General features: G+C 43.3%; 1 protein-coding gene across 1 annotated transcript; it reads right to left on the bottom strand.

Annotated features, from left to right (window-relative positions):
* Positions 1–2736: 2736 nt before the first annotated feature.
* LOC308293995 (uncharacterized protein) lies at positions 2737–9865 on the bottom strand. The gene is made up of 3 exons (XM_080736687.1): positions 9733–9865; positions 8114–8752; positions 2737–5854 (listed from the first exon to the last, which is right to left on the bottom strand). Exons 2-3 carry the CDS (start codon positions 8675–8677, stop codon positions 5267–5269), a joined length of 1152 nt encoding a protein of 383 aa, XP_080592813.1. The 5' UTR covers positions 8678–8752; positions 9733–9865; the 3' UTR covers positions 2737–5266.
* Between the last annotated feature and the right edge of the window lie 2266 nt (positions 9866–12131).

Below are 12131 nucleotides of genomic sequence, written 5' to 3'. Positions count from 1 at the left end.
ACAATGAAATGAAGTGAAATGAACTCATCCCTTCCTACGGAACTCGCCTGTCGGCTCGTTCCTGGAGCAAGGCTGTCGTGCAGGATAACCGCGTTAATGCACACCCTCTTGTGTAATATTGCTTAATAACCTTAAGGCCTATCCATACTTCGACCGAAACCGCCGTTTTCGGTCAAAAGGTCCTTTTCTACCATAAAATTATATCTGTCGGGACTTCTGAAAAGCATTGGACCGAACGAGAGTTTGGAAATTTGCACGTCGGAAAACACAACTCACCGAACATTTCGGTCGAAGTATGGAGAGGCCTTTACACTAAACCATCTGGACTATAAAGGCCTCTCCATACTTCGACCGAAATGTTCGGTTTGTTGTGTTTTCCGACGTGCAAATTTCCGAACTCTCGTTCAGTCCAATGCTTTTCAGAAGTCCCGAGGGATATAATTTTATGGTAGAAAAGGACCTTTTGACCGAAAACGGCGGTTTCGGTCGAAGTATGGAGAGGCCTTAACATCATGGTCCACACACACGCCACAAACAAATGTTACTTTTAAACTTTATCAACTTCTAGTGAAGAGTCATTATTATGTTATTATATATTATCATATATATGATTATGAAGACAGGCTGTAGGGAAGAGATGTAACTCAAATTTGTTACATTTACCTCATTGTAGCCCCAGTGGGGAGTGGATGTGTTGTTTAATTTCTTATCACGGTGAAGGGAATTGGGAATTGGCAGTCTTGTTTCTCTGTATAAACATTATGTATGGTTGCAGATGGTTATACTTTGATTAGAAGCATGCATGCGCACACACACACACACACACACACACACACACACACACACACACACACACACACACACACACACACACACACACACACACACACACACACACACAAGCTTTTACACTGTTAAAATAAAGATACATTTGCAGTGCCCACAATTGGATGAATGAAAAATTAAGGATAAGCATAGCGTGTATAGTTCTTTGTTAACATTTCTTCGAAATATCCTGAACGCAAATGTTTCATCGTAGAGACACATCGATAAGACTTTGAAGCAGGGCAGCAATTTCAGGGAGGCCATGAAGGCCATGGCCGTCATTGCCCCTCAGTTTGGTCTTGTACCCCTTATCCCTATAAACTTCTTTGCCTTTTTTTATATTTTGGAAAACATTTAAAAATACTTCAAATAGCCGATCTACATCGGCAGGGGTCATCAACATGTCCGTACACAGACTTGTCCATGTCCGTGGCACATTTAGTATTTCGGTTATCAAGTGTACATAATCTATCCAAAATATTCAATAATAATAATATGCAATGCAAGACAAGACAGAGAGATAGAAGTAATGTTTGCTTGTACTTGTTCCACTGGTATACCTTACACCAGTAAGACTCCCTAATTGGGAGATAAGCGACCGTAGGTCACTTATCTCCACAAATAGAGCAAAAATGTGTTTTTCCAAAATCTTCCTGATCCATGTTGATGACATGAGTGTAGACATACTGTGTAGTGATTATCGTGATTTTAGGGCAAAATCTGAATCGGCCTCATGGTGGCGCTAGAGGGCCATGTGAGAAATGAGGGGTGGGGTCTCCGCGCCGCCAAGGCGGACGAATAGGTACCGGCCCCGGCTCTCCCGGTCGCTCCTAGCCCGAGTTACGGCATTTTATGTGAGCTGCAGTGGCAGGGGGTCCTCCACTGGGGGCGCCACCACTTTTGCATCCGTTCTGGAGCACCAGGAGTGGGTGGTCCCCGGGAATGCCCCGTGAGCAGCCCCGTTGGGGTGGTCATTTGGTAATTTTTGCACATGTGCTCATTTTTTACACTTGGGGGTCCCCGAGGGAGCTGGGGGTCCCTGGAGCTCCGGGGGTCCTTGGAGGTTGTAGTTTGGCAGGTAAGGAGTGTGTGTGCAAAATCTGGCATGGATCGGGGCAACGGTTGCGGAGATATGAGCAGGGCAAAAGTGTGACGTGTGACGTGTGTGACGGACGGACGGACGGACAGACGGACACCTCGAGCAGCTTTCTGTAGTAAGTGCGACCTACGGTCGCAATAACACCTACATCACACCACTTATGGATGGAGCTCTGTCAAGTATTTGTCTCATCAGCAAGATGTTGAAGAAAGAGAACTTGCGGACAAACCACACATCATTTGACAAGACATTTCCAGCAGACAGAGAACTGAGAAAAAAGAAATAACTAAGGAACCGAAATTTCAACCATTTTGCCAAAAATTATATATGTTTTTTTTGTAAAATGTCCGTAACAAAAATACAATATTTATCAAAATGTCCATCACAAGCTGACATGGTGATGACCCCTGTACATCGGCATGTTGTGAGATCAGCTATTTGAAATATAGCAATGTTTTTCAAAATAGGAAAAAAAAGGGAAAAAAGGTTTAGTGATATTGAACTAAACTGATATATAATTTTTAAGACCCCATCTTTAAACCAATGCAGTAAGTAAAGTGTAAACCTCAAATTCTATTAATTATTTCAATGGACGAAACCTTATTTTATTTGATGGCCTTCCTGCCCTAGCATTTGGCCTTTGTGCCATCAAAAAATGGACAAAACCAAAGGCCAAGTGGCCTTGACCCTAAAAAGACGAAATTCTAGGCCTGCTTTGAAGATTACAAATAATCTCAAACAAACATCGATCTGCAGTTCTTTATTACGACACAGCAAACCTAATGCAAAACAAGTCAATGGGAATGCATTGGTCAAGGTCCTAGGAGATACTGTTACTCTCTAGTGCAAATGTAGGAATGTTACATTGTAAGACCATCAGAGAGAAATGTCCAAAAGAAATCTTTAAGAATATAGGGACCCCTACTGGTCACAAGAAACCTTGCAACCTCATCCATTCCTCAAGTGAAAACAGACTGGGGGTTATGGCAAAAAAACTAATTAAAATTGTCCCCACAAACCTGCTACACGTGTGTGATGTACATCATGTTGATACCGTAAACACAAGAGGCATGTTACTCACACATGGAGCACGGTGGAGAGCCGGTCTCCTATGAGGAGAGAAGCAGTCAAATATCAAAAAATGTATAAAGTGATTGAATTCCTTCATTCAAAGACACATAATCAAATCTCGTGTAATATCCAAATTAGTTATGATTTGGGAGACAAACCACACATGTTGAAACACGAGGACCGGTTAAGTCATATGTATCAAAATAAAAAACAATGTTAAAATAGGGGTAAGTGCTGCAAACTGTATAAAATAACTGTACTGCATCCATCCTGACCAGGCAGCTATGATTAGTATTACACCAGCTTAATATTGTTAATGTACACGGAGCCAATTAAAAAAAATAGCAACCATTTCAGTAATGATACAGAATCAGTGTCACCTTCCAGGTCATAATCTTCATCAAGGAGGTAACGTTTTCCCCCGTTTGTCTGTTAGCAGGATAACAAGCAGTTTGTAAACAGATTGTAAACCTCAATGGTGGAAAGGTTGGTTCTGGTCTATGGATGAATTGATAAACTTGTCAAGCTGATTGGCCAAAAGGGGGGGCATGACTTGTCCCAAAAAGCTTCTGAACAGAAAACAGACTATCATAACAGAACACAAAACGTTGTGTTTGATTGAAAGTTTATCATGGCCCCATAAAGAACTGATGAACATGTTTCACTGTTTCATTATTCAACCTCCAGACTGAGGCCTCTGGCACACAGTGGCAGAACCCCATAGGTACTAGACTACTGCATCATGAAGTTAGAGACATGGTGCCTGAAGCACTGCAACACGTTATAGAGAAGATCTCTACTAAACACATTTTCCATTTCAAGATTATGTTAAGGGGACTGACTGAGCACAGCCTACAGATCAGCCTACAGTAAAATTAAAAAACGTGGCTGTTAATTTATCTATTTGTAACCCAAGAGTGTACAAATGTAACCGTATTACGCCGTTTTGCAGGCCCACTTTGCAAAGTGTATTATTTATTTTATTATAATTATTTAGAGCAATTGTTACATGGAAACATCCAAATTAAGGTCTTTGCACACTGCTGCATTTTTTCGGCCGAATATAGGAGCGAATTTCGGAGCATGTAAATAAAAAGATCTACCTCATGTTATGTCAATCACGTTTGCACACTGCCGCCCGCTTCGTATTTATTTTTGGACCAGGGTAAATCTTTTCCGACTTTCGCAACTGTTGCCACTGGGTCCCTTGCTCCTTGCTTTCTCTCTCCTTGGCCTGAAAAAAGTTTTTTTTTTTTTTGGCATACAGGGTATTTTTAGATATCCAAAATGCAACGAAAAAACGTAGCAGTGTGCAACCAGCTTTAGTCTATTCTAAAGCACCAACAGAATGTCTACACAGTAAATTCCTTAGGGTTAATTTAACAAAATGGTTAAATGAACACGGAGTGCTGTGTACACAACTGATGGTATTTGTTACAGCTGTAATCTTTCTATTTTTTTTCCAGTCTTGTTGAAAGCTCACTTTCTCAATAGCACTGTGCCCTTGTCCATTCACTGGAGACAGTACATGACTGTATCCATACAGTACATGACTGTATCCATACAGTTGACTGTACCTGAAGTCAGTATGCCATTAACCACTTTCAACCTGGCAGGCCTATTTTTGGACATCGCCTTATAGTCACAAATGTTCAAATAACAACAGATCTACAAGCTCACAACATATTGCATAGGGCTTAAGTGGTTAAAACGACATGGTTACTGCCTGTACAATGCCCTACAATACATGGTTACAGGCCGTAACCATGTAGTTTTACCATGATCCATCATGGTAATGTTGATTTGAGACTGGCATTATTACATCACAAACATTGTGAAGCTTCATTGTTTTTGCAGGTATTATTGTCACAGTCAATAGCTGTCTTGTCTACTTGGAAATGAACATGATTGAATTAGATGTTGATCACTCTCTTGCTGAAATGTGCAGCAAGAGTAGTGTACAGCAAAACGAGCTTGTGCTTCGCTTAGAAGCAATACAGGCGTTGCTCTCAATTTCCATTTGCAATCTGCAATCATCCAGTTCAAATTTAGACACAATCTGGTGTACTTATTATTAATATATATTTTGACAGTTTTCTACACTGTCTACTTGTACAAAGCCCAGTCATGTAGTTCAGTGCCACAGGTTGACTCACACGCTCCTTGCGGACAGTCATGCTCAGTTTCAGCTCTAAAACTGCTGTACTGCCTCTGCGTGTCTGATTTCCCCCCCTTGGGATAATAAAGGTATCTATTTATCTATCGATCTATCTACCAGAGCCAACTATCTAGATGCTGGACACAGTAACAGGACTGTTGCAGGATGGCCGAGAGCTCGTCGTAGCTCTCCTCTCTCCAGTTAGGGAGCAGCCTTTCGTTGTTGAGGGCCTGGAGTTTAGGCGTCCCGTCCCGCAGGACATGGAGGAGACAGGGCCACCGGCTCTGAATCCTCAGTCTGGTCCTCCTGTCCAACGTGATGCCGCGGACAATCTTCTTGGCCCGGAGCTCACGCAACGCCGGCAGCTTCAGGCAGGAGAACACCAGGCCTCGGCTGGGCGATACGTCCAGGAACTCCAAGGACAGCGACTCCAGGGTGTAGGAGATGCCCAGGTTCCTGAGTGGCACCAGGATGTGCAAGGTCAGAGACTTCAGATTGGGCAGTGATTTGGTCAGGGTCTGCAGTGTCGAGGGAGTGACTCCTTTAAAAACCCAGAAGTACTTGAGCTCCAGGACTCGCAGGTGCTGGAACTGGGTTAGCAGCGACACGGAGGCGTCGGACCAGTCGAAATGGAGACGCATCTTGGAGATGCGGGGGCAGCTGTGAGTCAGTTTGGCCAGCAGCTCCTGGAAACTGGCGACCTGTCAGTTAATGAGAGAAACTATCAAACAACCAAATAATGTCACATTTGCAAACAATTTTTGTATTTTACGTTGATTGAAGTGGGAAAAGGTTCATTTTAGCAGGGGTTTAGTCCCCTCAGTCATTGCGGCATTAAACAAACTGCCCATTGTCTTGTTGTTGTGTTGTGTGAAATGTTGTTTTGTCTATACAGGTATGGTTGTATGTTTTTCTGTGAAGACAAATATCCCTTTGGGGACAATAAAGATTATTATTATTATTAGTCACCTCAACCTCACCACAACAATATATACATAACGTGTAAGGATCATGCAATTGTGGAATGAGCAACACAGCTAAACATGTGGCCCAAGAAGACCAGTTCCTCACCCTTGCTTCACTGAGGGACCTAGCCGCAAATTGCAACACTAGATTTTTTTTAATCGGTTGAATCTAGGGTTGCAATACCTCCCATATGCAGCCAATGCATCAAAACAGTTTTGTGCTATCTGATTGTATTAAACAACGTCAAACTCACCAATATTGGGGCTGTATGGAAAGCTTGAAGTATCCTCTTTCTATCAGCAAAGTGTTTGTTTCATAATAATCCACCGTAGTGGTTATGAGTTACTTTCTGTCATTAAATCCGAGCAGAGCAGACAAAGTCTTGAACTTTGGAAGTGCTCGTCTTCTATAACGCAACGTCCCGCTGCCTCCTACATTATGACATTTAGAACCAGGAGGTACACTGGACCGCTGATCGATTTTCCACGAGCGCTTCCAAACTCCAGCACTTAGGAAAAAAAATCACCTGAACTGAATTTCTTGATAGAAAGTAGCTCATAACATGTCTATGGTGGATTTTTATGAAACAAACACTTTGCAGATAGAAAGACGAGGATACTTCAAGCTTTCCATACAGCCCCAATATTGGTGAGTTTGACGTTGTTTAATACAATCAGATATCAAAAAACTGTTTTGATGCATTGGCTGCCTATGGGAGGTATTGCAACCCTAGATTCAACCGATTAAAAAAGAATCTAGTGTTGCAATTTGCGGCTATGAGGAACAATAGGATTTATTTCACAGATATACAGGCAGGGTTTGCACATCACCAGTACCACAGACAAAGTTGCAGGACCCATGCTCAGGTGCCAGTGACTGCCAGCAGGTGTGTGCTGGTAGGTCACTCAGGTGCCGGCTACACAGAGCTGAATATTTCTGAAGCTAGACATTTTTTGTGCTGTTGGGGCTCGCAGCCACACAAAGCTGGATATTTCGGCTGTTAAACTGGATATTTTTTAAACCGGATAAATAAGTGGAGAGATTGAAAAATATCCGATTCACTGGATCCGTGTAGACAGGGAACCCGGATATCTCTGAAGACTTTACTGTGTGTGTGCTTGTTAGACCTAGATATCTTTGTCGTGTGGACCTAGATATTTTTCTAGGTGGATATCTGAAAAAACGGGATATATGAAATATCCAGCTCCGTGTGGACCTAGATATTTTTCTATGTGGATATCTGAAAAACCGGGATATATGAAATATCCAGCTCCGTGTAGCCATGGCCTCAATACGAGAGTGACTATCAACAGAAGCATATTGGGGGATTTGGGCAAATTTTTGGGGCTATCCACCCACACGTTTGCTCATGTGTTGCTCATTCCACGATTGCACAATCCTTACAAGTTGTACCTTGTTATGAAAGGCGACTAATCATCAACAACAAAATATGTAAAATAGTAATACAATACCAACTGGTATTGTTGAAGTGGAGAAATAATCAACCAAATGTAATTTTCCAAAAATGTTGATGGAGCTGTGAAAGCAGAGCTCAGAAGTTGAACAGGTAAAACTAGGGCTGTCACGATTAGGACATTTTACATGACGATTAATTGTCACTCAAATAATTGCGATTAGCGATTTAATTGTGTTTTTGTCATTGACAATTCCATTTTCTGTTTGGCTTGTAGGCTTTGATGTTGCACATGGTAGATATGACACATAACCTAAATATACAAAGAAATTACTGACATATTTGACAACTTTATACTTAAAAAAGAACATTGATAGTGGAAATAGCCGATCTACAAGCTCACCCTGCTATTTCCACTATTTTTTACTTAAAAAATATGTATATGAACATTTTTCAACATGGAAACGATTATGAAAAATAATCGCGATTATGTCAAATAATTGCGATTAGACGACTGTGTAATAATTGTGACAGGCCTAGGTAAAACAAAACATGCAGAGGAGTTTTTTTTAAAGGCTACCTGGTCCATCTTGGTAATACTGTCTTGGTGGGAGCTGGAGCTGGAGTGAACCCTGAGATCCAGGGGCTCCAGGAGGGTGAAGGTCCAGTTGAGGTCCAGGTGGCTGAGATCTCTGCAGTGGACATTATCCAGCAGGTGACTCAGTAGTTCCCCCCATTTGTTGCATCTATCCCCCAGGTCAAAGCTGGCTTTGAGGGTGAGCAGACTGGCATGGCGGGAGATGAGATGATGAGTGTAATGGTGAACCCAGGCTTTCCATCGCTCAAACTCTCGGTTGGACACGAGCAGGCCCTCCTGCCCGAGATGGAAGACCCCGCGGCGGGAGTAGTCTGCCAGCCTCCACAGCTTCCACGAGCGCACCAGGCAGCTCCAGCTGGCACAGACCAGGGCACAGCTGCATTTGTCAACCTCGTTGAGAAAGGAGATGACGTGCAGCTGGCACTCCACCGGCAGGAGGTTGAAAGGGAAGAAATCATCCATGGCTTTCCTCCGACTGTTCACTGGGACCAAGGGCCTCTTCCGTGGCGACATAATGGCGGACGAGGAGATAATATTGGTGGTCATTGGTGGAGGTCAGAGGAATCTCCACCGTGAAGTCTTGTGGTCCAGCTTTGCCATCAACTCCTCTGGTCCATAGATCTTGTGAATAGAAAGATGTTTCAAAAATGAACGTATAAACAACAACATCGTTGAGAAATCAGCCCAAAGCACAGTTTGCATACACAACAGTTCAAATATGGCCACAAAAAGTCTCAAAGGTGAGTAGATCAAGACAAGATTTATTTGATCGATTCTGACATTTGTCAGATACACAAAATGTCAGAATCGATCTAGACAGCTGCTACTCGAAACTCGTAATAGACTACTAAGCCCATACCTACCTCCCCTTTTCCATTGTAAATATCTCCTATTTCTCTTTATTACTATCATTTATTCTTCCCTTGTTATTTTATTTTGTATTTACTTTATTCTTTATGACTGCTTTCCCCCACTTTTGTTACTGATGATATCCTATGCAAAGTACTGTCTGTGTTCTATCCATCTGTCTTTCAATGTTATATGAGATACATAAAGTGGTTCCTGTGTAAATAAAGCGTACTAGGATCTTTTAGTTGACCTTGTACCAGTGATTTGTCATGAAACTGTACTTTTTCCTATGCAACCTTCTAATACATTCTTCAATCAATCAATCAATCAATCAATCAATCAATCCCATCTATGACAGTCTTGATCCAAGTCATTTCCAAAAATGAGTTCGCTTGGATAAGACAGCCTCTGTTGCTAGCGCAGTGCGGCTAGTTACTGTAGCAACCACGCTGTAAGTTTCAATTTAAAAACCTCATAATAATCGGAACGGATTTTCAAATAAAATGTATCTGCAATTAACTAATTGATGTTGATTAAACTATTGTTACACCATTGTTGAAAGACAAGAATGCCCCGTGCCTTACGTTAGAATAAGCTAGCGTCGTTTAAAGAGCTGCTAACGTTAACCCAATGCTAGTAAAAGCAAAGAAAGGGGAAAAAATGTTATTTTGATTTAAAAACAACGTTTTTTTTTAATGACGTTATGAACACAGATGACTAAGCTTTAAAAGACAACGTGGCAAAATACTTACATAAACTTTGCTAAAACAAACTAACAGCTAGAAGGCCTCAGTCTGATGTAAACACAGCTGAGCACTGTTTGTTGTTGTTGGTTAATGACGTCATCAAGCTGCGCTGTGTGTGTGATGCGTATTTGGAATTGACACCAGGCCTCCAGACGGAGCCGCTCGATTGTCCACGACACTGCAAGCGGCCAGGGCCGCGCGGCCGGCGGAGCGCCGCGCGAGTTACGAAGCCGTGGTGAATGCAATCGTTATATTTATGCCCAGGCCGTAAGGCCTGGGCAAGCCCACGATAAACGCCCTGTCCAAGCGACTACAATTGAGCGCTCCCTAGCTCCGCTTCAGCCAATCAAAAGCTTCGGTGGGCGGGGTTTCCCTGGAGGCCTGGTGTCAATTCCAAATACGCGTGTGTGATGGATGCTGCGTGATTATGGATCCAACTGGGAAAGATGGATGGAAACGGCATAGAGCGCTCGTTTTCACAGTTATTGTCCACGACACTGCAAGCGGCGCGAAGGCCAGCGGACCTTGGTCCTGCTCTTCGCCCCCGAGCGCCGCAGGCGCGAGTGGCCGCGAAGAGTTACGAAGCCGTGGTGAATGCAATCGTTATATTTATGCCCAGGCCGGCCCGTAAGGCCTGGGCAAGCGCACGATAAACGCCATGATAATTGGGTACCGTGCACCTCGCGCGGTCCAAGTGACTACAACGGAGCGCTCCCTACGTCCGGTTCAGCCAATCACAAGCTTCAAAAATGAGTCCGGGGCGTGGTTATCCATCTTTCCCAGTTGGATCTATAATCACGCGTGGATGCTCGGTTTGTTGTCCAATGTAGCACAGTCGGGCGGAGTTTGCTCACTTAACCAGTGGTGACAAATGTTTTACTTGAGTTAAAGTAATATCAATGCTGCAATGTAGATATACTCTATTACAAGTAAAAGTCCTGAAAAAAGTCAACTGCAAAAAACACTCTCCCAATCATAAACCCAGTTAATATACGGTAGCTAACAAGGCAACATTTTGCAAAAATGTGTAATGACTGTGTAGTTTTCCCAAAGCAGCCGCAGGGGGGCAGTGTGTGTTTTAACATGCTCTCATTGGAATGGCATTTTTGGCATCTTTTCAACAAAATAACAATGTGGTCCCGTTCCACACACAGTCCCATAGCTTTAATTAAAATTCCAATATTTTATAGTTGTTGACAATTCCAATCAACGCCTATGAGAGTGGATTCTGCCAATGTGGATTCTGTCAATGGTTCCCTATGGAAATAAGCTTAGTCTTTTCTAGGATCTCCTTTTAGTAGACCGTGTACCAGTGAACTGTACCGTCATGAAACTGTACCTTTTCCCATGCAAACTTCTAATAAAGTATTCAATCAATCAATCAATCAATCAATCAATCAATGCATTTCAATGGTAATGTAGCGGATTTTTGCTGAAATCCGCAAATGGCAGCAAACCGCTCCATTCCCATTGAAATGCATTGCTTCTCAAAGGTAGAATATTAGTGCGGTGTGACGATGGTAACCGGTCACGTTACTCCAGTAAAGAAAACCACTAGCTATAGCCTATCACTAACATGCATTTACATTGTGCATTTCATTTGTAGAAAAACCATATGGCTCGTCATGATTTAAACCAGAACTTTTTGGAATAACTATAGGCTACTATGTGCATATCTCTGGTCCAGAGTCAATAATGGCAAATACTATTGAATATAGAATATATTCAATATTTTTAGGATAGAATATTGACTGACTTGTTGGAAAGATTAGGGGCGGGGCTACAGCTTTGTTTTGGTTCCTTGTGTGTGTGTGTGTGTGTGTGTGTGTGTGTGTGTGTGTGTGTGTGTGTGTGCGTGCGTGCGTGCGTGCGTGCGTGTGTGTGCGTGCGTGTGTGCGCGTGTGCCCCATAGCTTACAGTTCTGCTCTTTTCGTCCCAAGCGTTCAAGCAAACCCTCGTGCAACAAGCTGTAGTTTTAGTTATCAAAGGAACCCCGAGGGTTCCTTGAGGGAGTTTTTCAAATGGGGGTCCGCAGGCGAGAAGTAAAAGTGTCGTTTATAGGGGACCTCGACGCGACCTGGCTTTTCCCAAGGAACCTAAGCACAACGGTGGGGGCCAGCAGTGGTGGGCAAGGAGGTAGGGAGCGCTTCGCTGTGTTCACTTGGACCGCGCGGAGGTGCCGAAAGTCGGGGGGACGAAGATTCACTATTCTGTCCATAACTCGGCACATAACTTGGTAACGGCGGTGAGTCGGCTCATACGACCGTCGCAACGCTCGACACGGCGACTCGTTCACTACCGCTCGCTCGGAGGTGTCTCACGTGGCTCATGGTGGCCTGAGACGGCACGCCTACGTCGTCATCACCGAAAACAAGCGCTCCTTTTCCCTTGCAGCCGCCCCCGCG

This window comes from Nannobrachium achirus (assembly GCF_963921795.1).
Source record: "Nannobrachium achirus genome assembly, chromosome: 11".
NCBI lineage: Eukaryota > Metazoa > Chordata > Actinopteri > Myctophiformes > Myctophidae > Nannobrachium > Nannobrachium achirus.
Note: the sequence above shows the minus strand (reverse complement) of the source record. Positions and strands in the feature narration are given on the sequence as shown.

What these genes read in the sequence shown, in the direction of transcription:
- LOC308293995 (XM_080736687.1), bottom strand. Translation starts at nt 8,677, where the DNA reads ATGACCACCAATATTATCTCCTCGTCCGCCATTATGTCGCCACGGAAG. An exon ending in GTATTACCAAGATGGACCAG is followed by an intron (nt 5,855 to 8,113) that starts GTAGCCTTTAAA and finishes ATTAACTGACAG; the next exon opens with GTCGCCAGTTTCCAGGAGCT.